This window comes from Megalobrama amblycephala, linkage group LG24, assembly GCF_018812025.1.
Source record: "Megalobrama amblycephala isolate DHTTF-2021 linkage group LG24, ASM1881202v1, whole genome shotgun sequence".
NCBI classification, from domain to species: domain Eukaryota; kingdom Metazoa; phylum Chordata; class Actinopteri; order Cypriniformes; family Xenocyprididae; genus Megalobrama; species Megalobrama amblycephala.
This window is the reverse complement of record NC_063067.1, coordinates 8,034,692-8,057,809: the sequence shown is the minus strand read 5'-3', so window position 1 is coordinate 8,057,809 and position 23,118 is coordinate 8,034,692. Positions and strand designations below refer to the sequence as shown.

General features: G+C 37.4%; 1 protein-coding gene across 1 annotated transcript; it reads right to left on the bottom strand.

The window, feature by feature from the left end:
* Positions 1-3,299: 3,299 nt before the first annotated feature.
* Positions 3,300-22,750, bottom strand: si:ch211-225h24.2 (uncharacterized protein LOC564539 homolog). Its single transcript, XM_048178221.1, has 4 exons — positions 22,421-22,750; positions 14,531-14,578; positions 7,060-7,175; positions 3,300-4,116 (listed from the first exon to the last, which is right to left on the bottom strand). The coding sequence occupies exons 1-4, from the start codon at positions 22,505-22,507 to the stop codon at positions 3,690-3,692; spliced, it is 678 nt and encodes a 225-aa protein (XP_048034178.1). The 5' UTR covers positions 22,508-22,750; the 3' UTR covers positions 3,300-3,689.
* Between the last annotated feature and the right edge of the window lie 368 nt (positions 22,751-23,118).

Sequence of the window (23,118 nt, the reverse complement as noted above, 5' to 3'; positions counted from 1 at the left end):
GATAGTGGCCTTCAGCTCTTCTGCATTGTTGGGTCTGGCATAATCGCATCTTCCTCTTCACAATACCCCATATATTTTCTATGGGGGTAAGGTCAGGCGAGTTTGCTGGCCAATTAAGAACAGGGATACCATGGTCCTTAAACCAGGTACTCTTAGCTTTGGCACTGTGTGCAGGTGCCAAGTCCTGTTGGAAAATGAAATCTGCATCTCCATAAAGTTGGTCAGCAGCAGGAAGCATGAAGTGCTCTAAAACTTCCTTGTATACGGCTGCGTTGACCTTGGACCTCAGAAAACACAGTGGACCAACACCAGCAGATGACATGGCACCCCAAACCATCACTGACTGTGGAAACTTTACAATGGACCTCAAGCAACATGGATTGTGTGCCTCTCCTCTCTTCCTCCAGACTCTGGTACCCTGATTTCCAAAGGAAATGCAAAATTTACTTTCATCAGAGAACATAACTTTGAACCACTCATCAGCAGTCCAGTCCTTTTATTCTTTAGATGCTTCTGACGCTGTCTGTTGTTCAAGAGTGGCTTGACACAAGGAATGCGACAGCTGAAACCCATGTCTTGCATACGTCTGTGCGTAGTGGTTCTTGAAGCACTGACTCCAGCTGCAGTCCACTCTTTGTGAATCTCCCCCATATTTTTGAATGGGTTTTGTTTCACAATCCTCTCCAGGGTGCGGTTATCCCTATTGCTTGTACACTTTTTTCTCCCACATCTTTTCCTTCCCTTCGCCTCTCTATTAATGTGCTTGGACACAGAGCTCTGTGAACAGCCAGCCTCTTTTGCAATGACCTTTTGTGTCTTGCCCTCCTTGTGCAAGGTGTCAATGGTCGTCTTTTGGACAACTGTCAAGTCAACAGTCTTCCCCATGATTGTGTAGCCTACAGAACTAGACTGAGAGACCATTTAAAGGCCTTTGCAGGTGTTTTGAGTTAATTAGCTGATTAGAGTGTGGCACCAGGTGTCTTCAATATTGAACCTTTTCACAATATTCTAATTTTCGGAGATACTGAATTTGGGATTTTCCTTAGTTGTCAGTTATAATCATTAATTAAAAAATTAAAAGAAATAAACATATGAAATATATCAGTCTGTGTGTAATGAATGAATATAATATACAAGTTTCACTTTTTGAATGGAATTAGTGAAATAAATCAACTTTTTGATGATATTCTAATTATATGAGCAGCACCTGTATTTATCAAATAATCCTGAAAAAATGCATCACAGTTTCCACAAAAATATTAAGCAGCACAACTGTTTTTAGCATTGATAATAAATATTTATCGAGGATTAAATTGGCATATCATCATGATTTCTGAAGGATCACTGAAAGTCTGGAGTAATGACAGCTTTGCGCATAGGAATAAATTACATTTAAAAAATATATTAAAATAGAAAATAATATAAAAGTTATTTTAAATTACAATCATAGTATTTCAATATGTGTTTTACTGTTTTTTTAAGCAAATAAAATGTAGCCTTGGTGAGCATCACAGACTTCTTTCAAAAACAAAAAATAAAAAAAAATAAAACACAGTACATTGGAGGAAAAACAAAAACAAGGCCAAAGTATAAAGTGTAACTCTTTATTTAGATTCACAAGCTTATCTGAACCCTTGTAACTACAACATCGTAATACAGGCATTTAAATCATAATAATATAGAAAAAAAAAGTCATTCAGTAGTATCAAGATAAAATCAAAACAAGACTCTCGCAAAGGCCCCAAATAGAAAGCAAAATCTGAAACTAACAACTTATAATCCCATTTGTGGACTAATTATATAAAGCTACTACGCACAACTACAAGCAGCAAACCCACTTTCTCTCAGCATCTTTAGATTATAAATAAATCTCCTAAAATCAGCAATAAGACACATTCTTCAAGCAAACCAAAGCTCTTATTGAGGTTGATATATAAAATACATTTCATATTAGACTTATAAATGATGATTGTCATTTTTACCATGTTGAGGGAGTTGGAAGTTTAACATGTCGTTGTGATCACACTATATAATGACTTTTAAGTCGAGGCACAGCAAAGAAAAATGTACTTCATGATAAAACGGCACAGCTCTTGAGGTCTTTGGAAGGCGTAGAAATAAGGTTTGTAACAGTAATTATTAACCAGTTCTGGATGCTCATCCCATTCCTGGAGATCCAACCTACTTCAGAACTTAGTGTTTTTCTCAAATTAATCTAAAGACTTATGATTTAAGCATGTTTGATTAGAGTTCTCCAGGGGCAGGACTGAGCACATACATTCAATTTAAAACTCTTCCCTGTATGTCTTATAAAGCCACAGTAAGTTATCTTCCTTGTGACAGAAAAGTGGCACTGAATTCATTGTTGGCATGATCAATATAGCAAGTAGTTTGGGATTATAGCGAGGAAATTGTTTGCATAGAGTAGGCTAATTACAGTACATTGTGATTGTGAATCAGCAGGCAGTAATGATTGTAAATCTACTCTGTTGAAGGCGTTTTTACTTCATTCCACATTCAGTCCTTAACTACACAGCAGAATAAATTAACCACAACTGAATCATGAGACATATTAGCATTACATACAAAGCATCGATCTCTCAGCGGCAATTATGGAGATTGAGACGCGATCTCACTTACACTAATCGGCACGAATAAAACATGGATTTAAAGGGACAGTTTACCTAAAAATGGACATTCTGTCTTCATTTCTTCACCTTTATTTAATTCCAAACCTATTTGACTTTCTTCTGTAAACAGACGTAGTTCAGCGGACTGCTCTTTTTCCTACAATGAAAATGATCTGGGACTTGATCACTGCAGTAAACGACAACTTGCACGTAGGACTGCTTCTCACATAAATGTATCGTACAAATAAAGAAAACTTAGAATATAGTGCATTTGCACTATATTTATCATACATTATTGTAATTTTAGCAGCTACAATTTCATTGTATGGACAATAGTAGCCTATACCTGGGGCATTTTGCTAAACTACTTTTGTGTTCCAGTGAAAGAAAGTAAGTCATACGGGTTTGGAATGACATAAGGGTAAACAAATGATCACAAGATGTTCGTTTTGGCCTGAACTGTACCTTTAAAGGGATAGTTCACCCAAAAATGAACATTTTGTCATCATTTACTCACCCTTATCTTGTTCCGACCTGTACGAGTTTCTCCTGTTGAACACAAAAGAAGATATTTTGAAGAATTTTGGTAATCAAACAGTTAGCCATTGACTTCCATAGTAGGAAAAAAATATATACTATGGATTCGGAAGTCAATGGGTGCCATCAACTGTCTGGTTACCAACATACTTTAAAATATCTTCTTTTGTGTTCAGCAGAAGAAAGAAATTCATACAGGTTTGGAACACCATGAGGGTGAAGTAAATTCATTTTTGGGTGAACTATCCCTTTAAGTGTTTAAATGGCCTTTAAAAGTAATCTAGAAATCGTCAGTGACGTCAGACACCAACTGAGAGTACATCCAGTGATTTCTCTGAAGGAGCTTCATTCAAAAGTTGGAAAAGAATTTCATATCAAATTAAAAAGTGAAAATATTTGGGACTGACAGGCATTGGGAGCAGGCACTCTTGGTTTGAGGGTCCTACTTTTCACATATGTGGGCTGTCCAATTAGAGTTGTATACAAGGGGGCGTGGCCATTCTAACAGATGCTAATACTAAATCATTTAAGCCCCTCCCAACTGCTGTCTGATAGGCTGGCTGGACTTCTGCGACGGACGGCGGCTAATTTATCTCGTGCCCGGGCCGCCCACTGGGCAGGGCCGCCAGTCTGTGACTCAGTCAAACTAGCGTAGCGAGACGAGTCCTCCTCCAAACCCAAGCCAACCCAGGACGGCAAACCCAGAGAATGCGGCAGAGACAATGACAGAGACGGTGGGGACGAGTCGTTCCTCTTCTTCTCCGGCTCATCTTTTTCCTCCTCCTTTCCGTCGTTCAGCTGAGGTGGTTCCCAGCCCTCCATCTTATCAATCTTTTTCGTAGGTGTGATTTGCTTCATCGTCATGGTGATGCTGTCCCATAGACAGTGCGCTTTGTCTTTTTCTGAGTGCGGTTTGCTCTTGTCGTCCTCCCAGTTTTTCTTAGCAGACCTGAGATAGAGAACAAAGGAGTATGATTCATTGGAAATTGAAAATGTTCTACCCAAACAATTTCTTATAGTCGTTGCTACTGCTTACATAACTGAAAAACATTCAATAGCTTAACAAATAAGCACATTTCAATAAATCTCAGAGAGCAGATATTAAAAAAGTAATATAAAATAATAATTATTAAAGGGATAGTTCACCCAAAAATGAAAATTTGATGTTTATCTGCTTACCCCCAGAGCATCCAAGATGTAGGTGACTTTGTTTCTTCAGTAAAACACAAATGATGATTTTTAACTGCAACCGCTGCCGTCTGTCAGTGGTATAATGCAAGTCAGCGGGAACTTGGACTATAAGAGTAAATAAAACACGACAGACAAATCCAAATTAAACCCTGCGGCTCGTGACGACACATTGATGTCTTAAGACATGAAACGATCGGTTTGTGTGAGAAACCGAACAGTATTTATATCATTTTTTACCTCTAATACACCACTATGTCCAACAGCATTCATCACTCGATTCGTGAGGTCTGATCGCGCTCTGACAGCGGCAGTGATGTCTAGCACTCATTGAAGTATATGCGCGAGACATCACTGCCGCTGTCAGAGCGCGATCAGACCTGATGAATCGAGTGATGAATGCAGTTGGACATAGTGGTGTATTAGAGGTAAAAAATGATATAAATACTGTTCGGTTTCTCACACAAACCGATCGTTTCATGTCTTAAGACATCAATGTGTCGTCATGAGCCGCAGGGTTTCATTTGGATTTGTCTGTCGTGACGCTGACTTGCATTATACCACTGACAGACGGCAGCGGTTGCAGTTAAAAATCATAATTTGTGTTCTACTGAAGAAACAAAGACACCTACATCTTGGATGCCCTGGGGGTAAGCAGATAAACATCAAATTTTCATTTTTGGGTGAACTATACCTTTAATATTTTTGGAAAAAGCCTCTTATGCCCAACAAAACTGCATTTTTTTGATCAAAAATGCAGTAACAATGTATATACAGTACATTCAGTAATATAAAAAAAAGTAATATTGTGAAATATTAATTAAAATGTAATATTATAATTATTGCCATTTTAAAATGTAATTTATTCCTGATCCAAAGCTGAATGTTCAGCATCATTACTCAAGTCTTCATTGTCACATGATCCTTCAGAAATCTGATCAGCTGATTTGCTGCTCAAGCAGCATTTTTATTACTATTATTATCAATGTTGAAAACAATTGACCCTTCGCCGGTTGTTTGATTGACAAGCGATCTAACCAATCATAACGCCGAATCCGCCATTTTGGCCGACAAAGCAGTCAGGAGTTACAAGATTAACCTCAGTGGACTCGAACTTGAAAAAATTGTGTACTGACATCTTTCCGCATTTGAAAAACATTTCTTCTCCTGTTCATTCATGTTTATTTGATGCAATAAATTAACTAGTAGGAAGAAATTATCGATTCATGCGCCGCTTGAGCTGAGGCGCTACAGTGATCTGTCACGACACATTAAAGAGCCACAAAATGTTTTTTATTGTTCGAATTTCTTAAATTACACAATTTGAAAGCTGGGACTTTGTTTAATATCATAAGTAACCTGCTCTGTCTTGTCTGTCGACGTGTTGTCAGTGTCCTCTTTGCTCCGCGATATATTTTTCACTGCATGTGGCGTGACAGAGCCATGGCTTGTCGGACAAAGCAACAGTAACTAAGGGGGGCGGATCTTTGCAAAGGGTCAATTGTGCTGCTTAATACTTTTGTAGAAACAGCGATACAGTTTTTTCAGGATTCTCTGATGCACAGAAAGTTCAAAAGAACAGCATTAACTTTAAAATAGAAATCTTTTGTAACATAATAAAAGCCATCACTGTCACTTTTAATCAATTTATTCAGAAGATGCATTAAAAGTATTAATTTCTTTACTTTTTATATTTATATATATAAATATACTTCCAATGTTGACACTTTATATGTATATATATATATATATTATATTATATATATGCACAGTATATGCTGTATGTATGATATTTGGTTATGTGCCATAGTGGCACAAGGCAGCCTCATATGCTTCAGCAGGAAGGACAGAGGCCGGGCCACAGGGTGCGGTTTCCATTTCAGACACTTGATGGTTGAAGGGCTTATTTAAAGTTACACTATGTTTATGCACAGAACCATACATGTGAAATTTTCCATTGCTAAAGATATATTTATTTCTATTTTTATTTCCTACAGATTGAATATCTTCATTTCTAGGCACTCAAAGGTGCTGTGTGTACAACTTTACTGTTAAAATCCTTTTAATCCAACTTTAATTTGCAGAGTCAACTATAAGTAAGCCACTGGTTCATTTCCCCAAAGACTGTAAACACTGCGGCTCTGTGGTGCTTTTACAACATTGCTTTGTTTTCTTTAGCTGCCCAATGAGTCAATTTCTGACTCAAACAATGGTGCAAGTTTAAGGCAGACCAAAAGATTTGTATAATGAGGTTTTTAATTTTCCAAGCAAGCACATCCAATGCCGAGATGTCTGTAAGAAGCACTTAATCTGGAAAGCATTGTGTTTTATTTTAAGCATGTTCTTTGTCTAATAACATCTGATAAACATCTCAAAAACATTGGATTGACATCTCTTCAACATCATAAAAACATTTGCTAATGGTCATTCTAACATCTACACGGACATCTACAATGTTTCTGCTACTAAAAATGACTAAAGGAACCAAGTATATTAGGTTTACCTTTCAGCAAATATAGCTATGAAAAAAAATATTGTTACTGTAATATAGATAGTATAAGATTTTGCTCATCCCACCTAGCCCTACTTACCGAGTATAATAATCTAAAATTATTATAATCATCTAAAAATACATTTTGAACTTCTGAGGCTTGCAAAACATTTGCTGGCTTCATCTAACTTTATTAAATAAAGGCCGTCTTACCCTCTTCTGTGAGAGACAGTGACTCCTGTCAGCAAGATGTGTTCATCGTCCTGTGATGGAAACAACTTTTTGTCTCCTTTTTCTCTCTTTGATTTAACCTTCTTTAACTTTGAATCCTACAAAAAGTCAAAAACACAGTCACAAACCATAGAGAAATCACTTGTTTAATCATACAACAGGGTTCAGCGCACGGTAAAATGACTGCGTGTGTGTGTTATGTGTCAGAAAGGCTCAGCTTTGGTTTCTCAGTGAGATGGAAATACAGATGGTAAGAGATGATTGCAGGTTTAGGCCTGGCACAAAGACAACTAATCACAAAGACTCAATTCATCTTGAATCGAGGAGCAGAAAGCTGTATCTGACGGACAGAAGGCATCACGCAGTAAAAACAGGAAAGGCCTATGTTGATTACAGTGTGCTGCAGGGAAGGATATCTGAGCAGACACGCGTATGTATGTGTATGTGTGTGTGTGTTTTGGGTCACTTGGCGATCTGACACATTCCTTCAGACTCCCTCCTGCCTGCGTCCAGTATGACCCTCAGGATTTCAAATACCGGCCCGGCTTTGCAGCTTATTATATAGGAAAGAACCTTTGACACAATTTCTTGCTCTCTTTCACAATTTGCTCGTTTTTCTGACCTGCCTTGTACGAATGTACAAAAAATGAACTCCTATTTTATCATGTCATACTGCTGGGTAATATTTCAATGCAAAATTGAAATAAAATAAAATTAAACTATATTTTGGATGGAAAAATGGGGGAAAAATAAATAATATTAATAATCATAATAATAATATTTATTGATGTATTGTCATTAAAATAATGTAAATGAAATATGAAATAATGTAAATGATGTAATGTAAAATATCTGAAAAACAAGTGTAAAATGTGTTTGCTTACACGATAAATTATAAATATCAAAAACAATCATTCTAACATCCAATGAAGAATGTTTTAACAACATCCTAAAATGATTAAAATTATTACTTCTTTAAATGTCTCCAAAACTTTCCCTGACAGATTTCAGAATGACATTCAGTGGATGTTCTTTCACAACGGTTATGATGTTGCACTCAAGTAAACTTTATTATTTTATACAAATATCTGCAATATTGTGTTATTTTAACAAAAAAGTGTGAATAAGATGATTTACATTAGATTATTACAATAAAAGAGACTTTATTGTCATGAAAATGTTGTAATGCAAATAATGTTAAAGGTGCCCTAGAACGTTCTTTCACAAGATGTAATATAAGTCTAAGGTGTCCCCTGAATGTGTCTGTGAAGTTTCAGCTCAAAATACCCCATAGATTTGTTTTAATTAATTTTTTTAACTGCCTATTTTGGGGCATCATTAACTATGCACCGATTCAGCGCGCGTCCCCTTTAAATCCTCGCGCTCCCTGCCCCCCAAGCTCTCCACTATAAAACAGTGCATAAACAAAGTTCACACAGCTAATATAACCCTCAAATGGATCTTTACAAGATGTTTGTCATGCATATTGCATGCATGCATCGGATCATGTGAGTATAGTATTTATTTGGATGTTTACATTTGATTCTGAATGAGTTTGAGGCTGTGCTCCGTGGCTAACGGCTAATGCTACACTGTTGGAGAGATTTAGAAAGAATGAAGATGTGTTTATGAATTATACAGACTGCAAGTGTTTAAAAATGAAAATAGGCTCTTGTCTCCGCGAATACAGTAAGAAACGATGTTAACTTTAACCACATTTAACAGTACATTAGCAACATGCTAACGAAACATTTAGAAAGACAATTTACAAATATCACTAAAAATATCATGTTATCATGGATCATGTCAGATATTATTGCTCCATCTGCCATTTTTTGCTATTGTCCTTGCTTGCTTACCTAGTCTGATGATTCAGCTGTGCACAGATCCAGACGTTAATACTGCCTGCCCTTGTGTAATGCCTTGAACATGGGCTGGCATATGCAAAAGTTGGGGTCGTACATATTAATGACCCCGATTGTTACATAATAGTCGGTGTTATGTTGAGATTCGCCTGTTCTTCGGAGGTCTTTTAAACAAATGAGATTTACACAAGAAGGAAGAAACAATGGAGTTTGAGACTCACTGTATGTCATTTCTATGTACTGAACTCTTGTTATTCAACTATGCCAAGGTAAATTCAATTTTCCATTCTATGGCACCTTTAATGGTTCTAAAATAGGCTTAAAGCAAACATTTCTCTTTTTTCCACTTCTTTTTTTAGGGTGAAATCTCTGATTCACCCAAAAGCATCTTTTCTGAATATGTAAAGATCTACAAGTTACATTGCATTCATTTGTGTGTGTTACACAGATATTTCATATTTGTTGCTGCATGTCTGGAGGAATTAAACTCACCACAAATGTACCAAACACTAAAAAAGGTAAAAGCACGTGGTTAATTTTATTTGCCACTCCCTGTCTTATTTCAAACCAAAGACCTTTGTGTTCTGTCACTACATTCTGCTAAAACATGCCATCTGATTATGCACTAACACATAAATGCTTGTTATGTCGGGTCCGGCTCTTATTATGAGTTCCAGCACATTTATTTAGCATTTATGAGCGTTAGGAGACTTAGGGAACATTACTCATTCCTTCGAATAAACAGACGCTAGGATCTGGCTCGTCTTTGACCTCAAATAAAACACAACACTCTCTTTTGGCTTCTGTCTATCGCTTCATCTGTCTTTCCTCCCTATCTCCGCTTGGTTTTGTAAAACACGCAGTGGAAATAAACAACTGTCGCTTTAACTTGAGGTTGAGCTCCTGCCGTCGCTGGAGGACACAGCAGAACTCTCTGGAAGTCTAACTGTGAAATTCTCGTTCTCTTAGCCTATTTAAAGGGGCCACATCAAGGAAAATTGATTTCTCATGATCCTTTGAGATTAAAAGAGTTCATTGTGCTATGAAAACATTTCAGAATACATAATGTCTAAGTCCAAAAAGAGCATTTATTTAAACTAAAATCAAGTGCACATTAAATGCTGCCAATTTTGTTCCTGGGCACTCATTTTTCAAATTTTTTTTTAAACCAATCACTTAAATTGTAAATGCCAAAAATAAAATAAAATTAAAGATCTACAAAATAAAATGAAGTAAACCTCTTCAATAGCAAAACATCTCTATATCCAGGTCCATCGCTGAACTCAATAAAGAGTTCTAACTCCAAATAGAAATTAATCACAACATTACAACCAGTGATTTTTAACATGTTATTTAATATGGCGATGTTGAAGGGTTAGTTCACCCAAAAATGAAAATAATGTCATTAATTACTCACACCCGTCATCTTCAGAACACAAATATCAAAATAACAACTTTTCAGCAATATCTAGTGATGGTCGATTTCAAAACACTGCTTTGAATCTTTTGTTTTTGAATCAGTTGTTCGGAGCACCAGAGTCACATGATTTTAGCAGTTTGACATGCAATCCAAACCACTGATTCGAAACAAAAGATTCGTAAAGCTTTGAAGCTTCATGAAGCAGTGTTTTGAAATCGCCCATCACTAGATATTGTTGAATAAAGTCGTTATTTTGTTTTTTTGGCGCACAAAAAGTATTCTAGTCGCTTTATAATATTAAAGTTGAACCACTGTAGTCACATGAACTGTTTTAAATACGTCTTTAGTAGCTTTCTGGGCACTGAAAGTGTTAATTATCTTGCTTTCAATGGAGGCCTCACTGAGCCATCGGACTTTATCAAAAATATCTGAACAAAGGTCTTACGGGTGTGGAAGGACATGAGGGTGAGTAATAAATGAAAGATTTTTCATTTTTGGGAGATCAAATCCTTTAATGTATTTGGTCTTGGTGGATTAGTTCTGCTATGCTAATGTTGATGCTGCAGAGCAAGTAAGAACTTACACAGAGTCGCTGCTGTGAGCATGTAACATGCTGCTGCTGCATAAATACACATATATAAATCCCGCAGCTGATCTAGGCAGGTGGAGCTGGGGGAGGTGGAGGGTATCAGAGCTCTGATAGCGCACTGCAGGACTAGATTACCGCAAACAATGAACTAGGGCTGGGCGATATATCGCATGCGATTGTCACGCGCATTTCGTCAGTAAAGCCGGTTCCCTGATTACCGCTAAATCGCCATCACCTGCTTTCAAATGGAGCGCCATTTAACAGACAGAGCCGTAGTTCACTGACAAGCTACGCAATATCGCGTTCATTATCGAAGGTGATTCATCTGCGAAAATTAACGCGATATTGCGTAGCTTGTTGGTGAACTGCGGTTCTGTCTATTAAATGCCGCTCCATTTGAAAGCAGGTGATGGCGATTTAGCGGTAATCAGGGAACCGGCTTTACTGACGAAATGCGCGTGACAATCGCATGCGATATATCGCCCAGCCCTACAATGAACCATACTATTTAAAGGGTTAGTTCACCCAAAAATGAAATTTCTGTCATTAATTACTCACCCTCATGTCGTTCCACTTTCGTTCATCTTTGGAACACAAATTAAGATATTTTTGATGAAATTTTTCTTTTTTATCCCCCGTAATTACCACATTCAAGGTCCAGAAAAGTAGTAAATTGTTAAAATAGTCGTGACTGCAGTGGTTCAACCTTAATGTTATGAAGCTACGAGAATACTTTTTGTGCGCAAAAACAAAACAAAAATAACGACTTTATTCATCAATTTCTTCTCTTTCATGTCAGTCTCCTATGTTGTTGACGCAGTGAACGCAGTGCAGTGCTTCCGTGTTTACGTCAGAACGCCAACTCAGCATTGGCCGACTCTGTACACGTGAGCAGCACATGTCATGCGTGTGATGCTGACGCAGGACTCTGTCAATACGGAGATGGTGTTCTGACGTAGAACCTGGAAGCACTGCACTATGTTTACTACATCAACAGCATAGGAGACTGACATGAAAGAGAAGAAATTGTTGAATTAAGTCGTTAATTTGTTTAGTTTTTGCGCACAAAAAGTATTCTCATCACTTCATAACTTTAAGGTTGAACCACTGTAGCCACATGGACTATTTTAACAATGTCTTGACTAGTTTTCTGGACCTTGAATGTGGTAATTTCATTGCTTTCTATGGGGGATAAATAACCTCTTGGATTTAATCCAAAATATCCCAATTTGTGTTCTGAAGATGAACAAAGGTCTTACGGGTGTAGAACGATATGAGGGTGAGTAATTAAAGGTTCTCTAAGCGATCCTGAGCGGAGTAACTTCCTGTTGACGTTCGAAGTGTTGTAAAACAAAACAGAGGCTAGCTAGACCCTCCCTCCGCCTCCTCCTCCCCTCCCCTCCGTGTTTCCTGAAACAGTCATGAACGCGCATTTAAAATCATTCTTGTCGGTTATTGGCTGGAGCATGTTTATTATGATTCGTGGTCCAGGCTGCACCAGTTTGGTTTTGTTGCCGTTTTTGGAGCTTGTGGCGACTACAGAGACCGCGTTTTTTTACAAAAACGGGCAGCTAGCGGATAGTGAGGAGATGTTTGCTGTATGTGACAAAAAATGTTTTGGCCTAAAAACACGTGACATCGCTTAGAGGACCTTTAATGACGGAAATTTCATTTTTGGGTGAACTAGAATGGGCAGTCACTGCTGACATCTTTTGACCTCTGATTTGCCGCAGATTGTTGGATTTTTCTGGGGTTGTGTAGTTCTCCACCTGGAAGTTGGTAATTAAAATACTTAAATATGGAATTATTCATTAATCTCTCTATATAGAAAATTAGTGGGGATTTTACTTTTAACCCTCAATAAATAAATAAATAAATCTGTTCATTGGGAAAAAACATTTACTACAATATAAATGAAATATTTGTGATTTATGTTGCTTGGGAAAAATAATTTCATCATATTACGCCACAAGCCCACCAACTCAGCTGGCTAAAAACGCTAGACGCTCTGCTGAAAATGTAAATCTGTGAGCACTTAAGAGCGCTTCAGTATCACAGTCGCTGCGTTCGAAATCGAATACTACTATATAGTACGCAAAAAACAGTATGCAAACAGAGTAGTATGTCTGAATTCATAGTATTCAAAAAACAGTAGGCGAAAAGCACCCGGATGAATTACTACTTCAGGTGAGATTCCGAAATGCGCATACGATGGACACTTTGGCTGCGTCCGAAATCATGTACTGTTGAGTAGGTACTACATTTGAATTGAAATTTACTTCATGACTGTTGAAAAAGTATAGTACGAATGCATGTAGTATGAATGAATTCGGACGTACAACATCCGCTATGTTTTTACTGTCACGTGACCTACCAGTGTGACTGACGTAACTGACGCTGGTAGGTCATGTGACGGTTAACATAGCGGATGTTGTACATCCGAATTCATTCATACTACAGGCATACGTACTATAGAGAATGTACTTTTTCAACGGTCGTGAAGTAAATTTTAATTCAAATGTAGTACCTACTCAACAGTACGCGATTTCGGATGCAGCTAGAAGAGATTTTTTTTTTTTTTAATTGAGACACCACGCCTTGTTGCTATGATGCGGAATATCCATAACTGATTTCGCAGACTAAAAATGTCGAAACAATGTAGAGTACTTGATATGTATGTTCGGAGACCAGCAATATTAATTTCTCATCTATTTAGTTCCGTTCTCTGCTTGTTGATGTTGTTGTACAGCAAGAATTTTGTGACAGCTGGTTGGTGTTGTATTTGTCCCGCCCCTCCTCAACTCTGATTGGACAGCTGCCTAAAAAGTGACAGTGATGAGCGCATGAACTTTACTCAAAGTTGAACATTCTTCAACTCGAGGTGACCAGTAAAAAACGCCGAGCGCTCAGCGCTTGAGCGTAAAAAAGACGTTCAGCGCCTCGTTACGCTCCTGGTGTTTAAAAAAACACAGTGCTCCCATTGAAAACTACTGGAAAAGTATGCTAGCCGCTTGAAAAAACGCCTTTGTGGACACAGTACAGTAACTTTTGAATACCTGTCAATGGAGGTATTGTATAATTGTGTATTTATTGCTTTACCAGCTGTTCATGCCAACAATACAAACGTTAACCCATGCTTACTCATAAGGCAAAATACTTTTTTATTCTACTGGTCAGAGAACAGTTTAGATATTTATTTGATAATATAAAATATGACATGACATTTAACAGCAATCCGCTGAAGGAAAGCAGGCCACTGAATGTTTGCTAGTCTCAAGACTGTTTTGCTATTGTCCAGATTGTTCTGAAAGAATGTGTCACATCCTCTCTGCACATTTAACAGATTAACACACACACTTTCTACAATGTACTATCAAACTATGAATCTTGCCTTTAACTGCATCCATTCACAAAGAACTAACAAAACTAAAAAGAAAATTCAGTGTTTTATATCAGGCTTTCTGCATCACATCCTGACAGTGTTGCTAATTCGGTACTGTTTCAGACACTGTCAACAAGTTTTTGCATTTCTGTTGAAAGCAATAAGGCTTTATGCGTGTGTGCATTGTGTGTGTTTACCTTTGTTGAGGGGCTCAGAACTTCCTCTGTTCCCTCGGAGTCTTTATCCTGAAAAGCAAAGGCCAAGGAGCACAACACAATGAGAACATGCGCACACACTTAAACACATGCTAATGTAATGTAACAAACACACACACAAATGCAAGGAATATTTTTAGCTCGCTAATGTGAACAAGGTCTTTTGGCGAGGGACTTAAAAATGAGTTTGGTTTCCGTCAAACACAGTCATAATGGGGTGCATATGCCTCAATTCTGAGGTGGCAATCAGATCTATCAGTATTAACGTAATCATTAACGCTCTTCTATTTTGGGCGATCTATCATGAATGCTCCGGCATTCAACTTCCTGTTAAGGGTCTGACCTCTTCCCCTTCCTTCCTGCTCCACCTGCACTAGTGCCGCCTCTCCACTTCTCACCTCTCTTTTGCAATTCCCCACTCAGACAGGAAACTTTTAGCACTAGTCCAACAAACTGAAGAGCAAAGGATGCACATTAGGTGTGTAACTGATGCTTTATCTGCCACAAGGAATTATGGGAAATGTAGCTGTCGCACAAGGCTGTCATCCTTATAAATTGGTGTAAACGTGCAGTCACACCACACTTTTCATTCCATTGACTTCCATTCATACGCATGCAAATGCGACAGACCGGAAACGCAAGCTTGTGCAAAAAGTTTTGCATTTCGTTGCGTTCCAAATTTCAAGTTTGGTGAACTCTGACCTGCGAATTGGCATCACGTGAAGATGTGCAACCAGTAGAAGATCGATTCATCACGGCATGACCTCTTAGCTGAATTTGTAGTAAAGTCGAGTAGATTGTATATTTTTACATTTTGAATGTATTATATGTTGAATTCATGTTAATAAACAAACAAACAAACAAAAACGCTGTAGACCGTAACGTCATATCTCAACCGTTGCAGCATCCGAAGAAATTTTGCATGTTCAAAGTCTAGTGTGACCACGGCATAAGTTTAATCGCAATAGAGTACCTCAGAGATGACGTGTTTTTGTTAGCATTTTAGGACTTCCGGTTCCATCACCCTAAAGTCTATGGGTTTTTTGAATGGGTTTTTGCTAAATCGCCTGAAATAAGGTCTGTGGTTAACAAAGCCTCTAAATACTTTCACGTTTTGATCTATGACATAAAACACACCAGTTATAACCCACTTGTGATTTTTTAAACCTTTATTGTGTCTTAAAAACGGCGGTTGCTAACAAGTTGCTAAAAGAGACTACTTCCTTTGGCGGGGACTTTAGACGTCATCATGACAAACAGGACATTTGGACAGCATTTCTCATGAAAAAGTGGATAAGTATTCATACACAGCGCAGATCATAATCAGCGAGCATGTTTTTAAATAAAGTTGTTTTTTTAAATAAGGTTTGAGGAAGCTTGGTGGTGACGATGTTGATCCGCAACAATGGTGTGCTGTATAGCCAACTGTTAGCTTTTTATATCTGACGACTTTATTTAGGCTTCAAAATGTATAAATGTTGTGTTAACTTGTAAAGATTATCTTGATAGACAAAACGTGTAAGTGTCATAACCCTTTGTTAAACACAGAGCTTATTTTTTGCAATTTTCCAAAAGTCTATGGGAAAAATGCATAGGCTTTCAATCAAGGGAACCCGTGCGCCGCTAACTTCTGGGTTGGCCTACAAAAACTCGTCATCTCTGAGGTACTCTATAATTCAAGAGCACACAAAAGGTGTGTAACTGATGCTTTATCTGCCATAAAGAATTATGGGAAATGTGGTTTTGACACACAAGGCTGCTACTCTTTTAAATAAGTGTAGGTTTTATTGCAATTCCTCATCAAGAGCACACAAACGCGCACAAACTACATTGTAAATCCAACATTCACAATGAAAACCTAATTATAACCAAAGAGGTCTATACATTTTGGAGAAATCTGACATCTTTGCCTTGGGAGTTGGGTCAATAAAACATTTTGAACGTTACTTTTATTCAACAAGGGTACATTCAATTAATCAAAGGTGACAGCAGAGATTTTATATTGCTACAAAATATATTTCATCTAAGAATCCTGAAAAAACCTTAAGCTTGTTTTCAACATTAATAATAATAAATGTTTTTTTGAGCAGCAAATCAGCATATTAGAATGATTTCTGAAGAATCATGTGACACTGAAGACTGGAGTAATGATGCTGAAAATTCAGCTTTGATCACAGAAATAAATTACATTTTAAAATATTGCACAATATTGCTGTTTTTCTGTATTTTTTATCAAATAAATGCAGTCTTGGTGAGCAGAAGAGACTGTTTTTGAAAACATTTAATAGTCTTATTGACCCAAAATCTTTTATATAACCTATATAAAAAAATTTTAAATATATAAAATATATACCCTTGCTTATTCTTCCGCCAACACAAAAAGTCAGAGCTCAAAGAGCAAATCCAGAGCAAACATTATAATTCTGATATGACTTGAAGGCAGAATATTATTGATTCAAAGAGAGAGAAAGATCAACCTCTGTTCTGCAATGTCCATGTCATTCCTCCCCCTACCCACAATCCTCTGCCTCCTTCATTTTACTCCCTCTGACTCATTGTATCAATGCCACACACCTCCACCCCAACTTACCAAAACACTTGGCCTGATTGCAGTCCGAATACTCTCCCGAGCGCTCATTTATAAATGAAGGAGTGAAGCTCAGACGCAAAGAAGAATGTTTGGGATATTTTAAGTCCTTTACCCTCTGGACTCTGTCATTTCTTATGATTGTGGCATATTAGGGACAGCTCAGACCTGACTTTCCTGAAAAAAAGCTCATGATTGAAGAACATGGGGTCAGAGGAGTCCATTTATTCCACCTTCAGTTGATTTATGAAGGAACACTAACCACAGTATCAACAAGACTGCACCTCAAAATAATGATGTTTACCAACTGGCACCCTGACATGGTTTAAAATAAACTCAACGCTCATGAAATAGCTTGATATAAACCGCTGGAACAGAGAGGACATTCATCTTGATGAAAACCTGTTTATAGGAGGAAAATCAAAACTCTACAAAATTTGAAATCCTGAGAGGTCCTGAATTGAACTGTATCTGTATGGAAGTTTAGGGTTTCATTTGTCCACATCCGTTGGGCTTCCTGCTTTACATACCAAGTTCTGGGTGAACAAACTGTCTAGCAGCCGAAGGAAGCGGATCTCACTGAAATATCCCTTTGTAGACTGAAGAACATTCCTTTCCCTCTCCAATATACAATCCACGACCACAAGCCTAGTACCACCACTGAACGAGCAACAAGCTTGAATAACAAAAGAACCACAGTACTACCATGTTTTTGGACATGGTACTCTGGAAATAATGGTTATTTGGACATTTATCATAATAATAATGTAATTTCATGGTATATTATCTGTACCTTGCATGCCTTTCCAAAAAAAAAAAAAAAAGTACTGTGGCAGTATCATGGTACAGTATCAAATAGTAATACTATGGTAGTCCAGAGTATTTCCAACAATACCATGATATTTCCATGGTCTAAAAAAAAAAGAAGAGTGTTTTCAGTACTTTTTTCTAAGTGTGTAAATACCAATGTTAACCAGTATGGTATATCTCAAAGTACCATGGTATTTTATGTTTTAAAGCACATCACAGTTTTGCACAGTCAAAAGTACCTACTGCGATACCAAGTCGGTACTGAAATTTAAAAAATGTGACGCTTTGAGCACTGTGGAGCGGATTCGTAAACACCTCTGATTGGCTATTGTGTTCACGCGCTCAAAAGATACATCTGTGATTGGCTACAATTATCAACGCTTCAAAAACATGTTGTAAATATATCAATGATGCTCTTCACCGAGCGCTTGCAGAGATACACACGTGAACATTTGAAAGCAGGTATCTATCGCGGACCAGCACTGATAGACGCCTGCTTTCAAACACTCCCACTTTCAAATTCAAACGCTCCCGTGTGTTGATTATTGTAGCCAATAGGGGTGTAACGATACATCGATATGGATCGATGCATCGATCAAACGTCTAACGATACAATGCATCGATTCCACATTTATAATATCGATATGAGGTACCTTTATTTTGACACCATCCACAAACTCACGTAACGTCCGCATTTCCGCCAAAGCGCGCATTTTCGTTTTCTCACCATGCAGTCTGCCTGAGTGTCAGATTGCGAATGCGATGGAGCAACAAAGCGGTTGTAGCAGCGAAAAGACAGATGCAGAAAAGTTTGTGCCTGCTGTAGGACGCAAATCATGGGTTTGGAAACATTTTGTATTTCTGAAAGCAGATGGGCAGGCAAAGAAATCCCACGTTATTTGTAAACTTTGCCAGTTCCAGTTGAAATACTCGGGAAATACTAGTACAAACTATTTTTACTATAAATACTATTTTTATTTATTTTAAAAAACTGTAATTTTTTTTTTTTTTTTTTGTAAATGTCCCAATTGGGATAGAGGGTGTGTAATAATAATAATTAAAAAAAGAGATTAATAAAAAAGTTAATGTTATCAATTTTGGTTGTGAGGTAATAAAAATATGACTCGTTGTATAAACCTGGCACATAATATCTAAATATCGATAAATCGATCGATATAGCCCTGAATCGAATCATAATCGTATCATGGAATTTTTTGAGGTATCTGCAAATATCGTATCGCTGGCTGACAGAATCGATATCATATCGTATCGTGATGAATTGTCCGATTTACACCCCTAGTAACCAATCACAGACATATATGTTGAGCGTGTGAACACAATGGCCAATCAGAGGTGTTTACAAATCCTCTCACATTTTTAAAATTTCAGTACCGACTTGGTATCGCGGTCGGTACTTTTGACAACACTATATGGCAATAATGGTTATTTGGATATTTATTTTAGTAATACTGCATTTTGTAGACATGTAGGCCTACTATGATAGTACCATGGTATTCTTTGCATGCCCTTAAAAAGTACACTGGTACAGATGGTAATACTATGGTACTACTCTGATATATATTATGGTCCAGAAATTCATGTTCCATGGTATTTACATGATGGTGCTCCAAGGTAAGTCCAAGAAAACCATGGTACACATCCAAAAAAAAAAAAAACATGGTAGCACCACATGTGTAGTTTAAGTACCAAGCTTTGGTAAATCTCAATTATGACATAAAAAGTCAAAATGTAAACATTCAGTGCCATGATATATACCAAAGTACCATGGTACAGTGATAGAATAAGATGATTACTATGGTATTTTGAAATACATATGAACTTTATATTAGATACTATGGAACTTTGAAATAAACCATGGTATTTACTTGGTACACTTGGTAATACCTTGGTTAAAAACCTCATGGTACTTTTTGTACGCCTGATAATCATTCACCTCATCACCTCAATTGTCAAATTAACTAATTTAATAAGCAGCAGTTAGGGTAACATATTTGCTGCACACAATATTAAAAAAAAATTTATGAAGTGGCAACTTTTACCAAGTAGGAGAAGTGGACCAACCTGGTCACAAACCATCAGACAGTTTGGTCTAGCAGCTAGGTTAGTTTGTCATAATGTCTCTCTCTATCAGACAAGGGTATCAGAGCTTTTGACTACTCTCTTTCCCATCTCTGAGATCCAAAACATGTTTGTGGAACAGATTCTGTTTGGAAGAATGTGACTGCGGCCTAATCAAGGCCGTCACACTGGCCACAGAACACAGTGAGAATATTTAACTTTTTAGTGCAAGCTTCTGAAATTACATTAAAAAAAGAGTGCGAGGGGGAGAGAAAGAAAGCTTATCTGCAACCGTCTCCTGCTGTTACGCTGTAGGGACCTTATCTAACTCCTGCAGTCTAACAGCTGACAGAACATTACATCTGAAAGGGAGGACGGCGGTAAATGCCATGAATCTGTTTTAAACTCAGCCACGGCAGAACAACATTTAATTAAGATCAATTTATGATCTTATCCATGAAAATCAGAACATGATCATTCATATTGCAGCACAGGCTCAAAATAAGCAGTGAAACATGAATATACAACATCAAGTATATGTTATGTGGTGGAAATGGGCTTCCATAGTCATAAGAAAAAAAAAATGCTTTGGTAAATCTCAATTATGACATAAACAGTCAAAATTATATGATGACAAAAGCCTCAGTATTTATCTAATTTTTGATTTAAATATGAAAGCTTGTTTCCACCACTGAATAAAACAATAGATAATTGGGACTTCTTGAGAATGTCACAATTCTGACTTTTTTTTTAAAATTACAATTGCGAGTTTATATCTCGCAATTCTGACTTTATAACACGCAAATGTATATCTCACAATTCTGAGGAAAAAAGTCAGAATTGTGGGATATAAACTCGCAATTGCGAGAAAAAAGTCAGAATTGCAAGAAAAAAAGTCAGAATTGCGGGATATAAACTCACAATTGTGAGAAAATAGTCAGAATTGCAAGGAAAAAAGTCAGAATTGCGAAATATAAACACGCAATTGCTAGAAAAAAGGAGATGGTCCTCACTGCAGAACGCAAAATCCAGGGGATCTAGATCCAACTCCTCCCACTTTCCATATCCCTAAACCTACCCATCTCCACCCCCTGGATCTGGATCCAACTCCTCCTACTTTCCATGTCCCTTAACCTACCCGACTCCGCCCCCTGGATCTCGAATGTTTTGCAGTGAGGGGCTACTGGAAAAAAGTCAGAATTGTGAGTTTATATCTCTCAATTCTTTTTTCTTGCAATTTTGACTTTTTTCTCGCAATTGTGAGTCTATGTCATGCAATTATGACTTTATAACTCGCAATTGTCAGAAACAAAAGTCACAATTGTGGGATTTAAAAAAAAAAAAAAAAAAAAAAAAAAAAAAAAAAAAAATCGCAATTATCTTTTAAATGTTTTATTCCGTGGTGGAAATAAGCTTCCATATTTAAATTATAATTATGACTTAGTATATCATAATTTAGACTTTTTGAGTTTTAACTTACTATGACTGCCATAATTATAAGATCAAAAAATTTAAACTATTTAAATTTATTTTGTAATTTTGACTTTTTATGTCAATGTCTTTAAGTCGGAATTGACTTTTAAGTGTCATAATTCTTAAGTCATAATATTGACTTTTGATCTCATGAATGACATAATTTCGACTTATGTCATATGACTTACAAAAGCATGTTTTCTTATTTTGCTTCCATATCCTCTATATTGGCATACTGTCACTCATACTTGAGAATACTCTATTCTGGACTATATTCTTCTATAATATCATACTCAAAACGCTCAATTCATTGTCCTATTGTCTCATTCCATACTTATATTAGTCAACCCTAGTTAACAGTAATGGACGATTAAAATATATACAAATTCAGTTGTGATGTAGAGGCTATTCCAAATAAGATGTTTCCATGACCCAAAATTCTGATTAATACAGGCCAACTGATTCCATTCAGATTTCTAAAATCCAAAATATGGCCTAATCTGGTTATGACAATCTGGTTAATACATATGACATTTAAAAGCATGTAAACTCACTGTACCACACTCTCTCTACACTTTTCATCTCATATTCCTAGTCTCATTCAACAATACTCTCTTTTTCCTACACTTGCATGCTTAATTTTCCAGTATTGGCATTATCCATACACTTCGTACTGAAATAACCTTTTTGTCGTTCTCCAAAACTTCATATTGTCATGCAAGAGCGCGGGCACATCAATAAGTGGATCATTTAAATTACAGATATTTTCACTCGTGTTGTCATAATCTGACTTTATGGCTCACTCGGGGGCGAATACGCTTTGTAAACAATACAGTTACTATACAGGCAGAAATGTGACACAGCCACACTATGAGACATCTGGTCTCTCAAGTTTGAAGCCCACGGGCAACATCCCACCTTACCTTCCTCGCGTGCTCGTGATGCCACGACACGTCGTCCTCCTCTGACGCTTCATCTACCAGAACTTTGCTCTTGCTCTTCTTGAACATTATCCACGCAGGCAGATCCGCTGTATATCAAAAGCACAGTATTTCCAAGCCCATGAGATGCCAGTGGAGACTCTTCGTGAGGAGATCGCAGCGGTTAAATCAGAACAATAACCCGACTGTGATCGCGCCCTGCCCTTCGCAACACCCCACACGCACACTTTCCTCCGGCCCACTATCTTCTTCTGATGATCGTCTGAGCACACGGTTGGCTGGAGCACCTGGACCGCCGCTCCTCCCATCATGGATCAGATTGCCGCTGATCAACTAGTTGTCATGGCAACGTGGGCGGGGCGATGCCCCCCTCAGACCCGCCCACCCAGACAGGAGGTCTTATCATGAACAGTCAGTGAGTTTTAGTGTAGAAGTTTTTCATTTATTCCAAGCAGACTTTACCGAGTCCCAAAAATTGGACACTTAAAGGGATAGTAAATTGTATCATTTACTCACCCTCGAGTTGTTCCAAACCTTTATGAATTTCTTTGTTCTGCTGAACACAAAAAAAGATATTTGAAAGAATGTTTGTAACCAGGCAAATCTCATCCCCCAATGATTTCAAAAGTAGGAAAAAATACTATGGCTGTCAATGGGGGGCGAGATCTGCTTGGTTACAA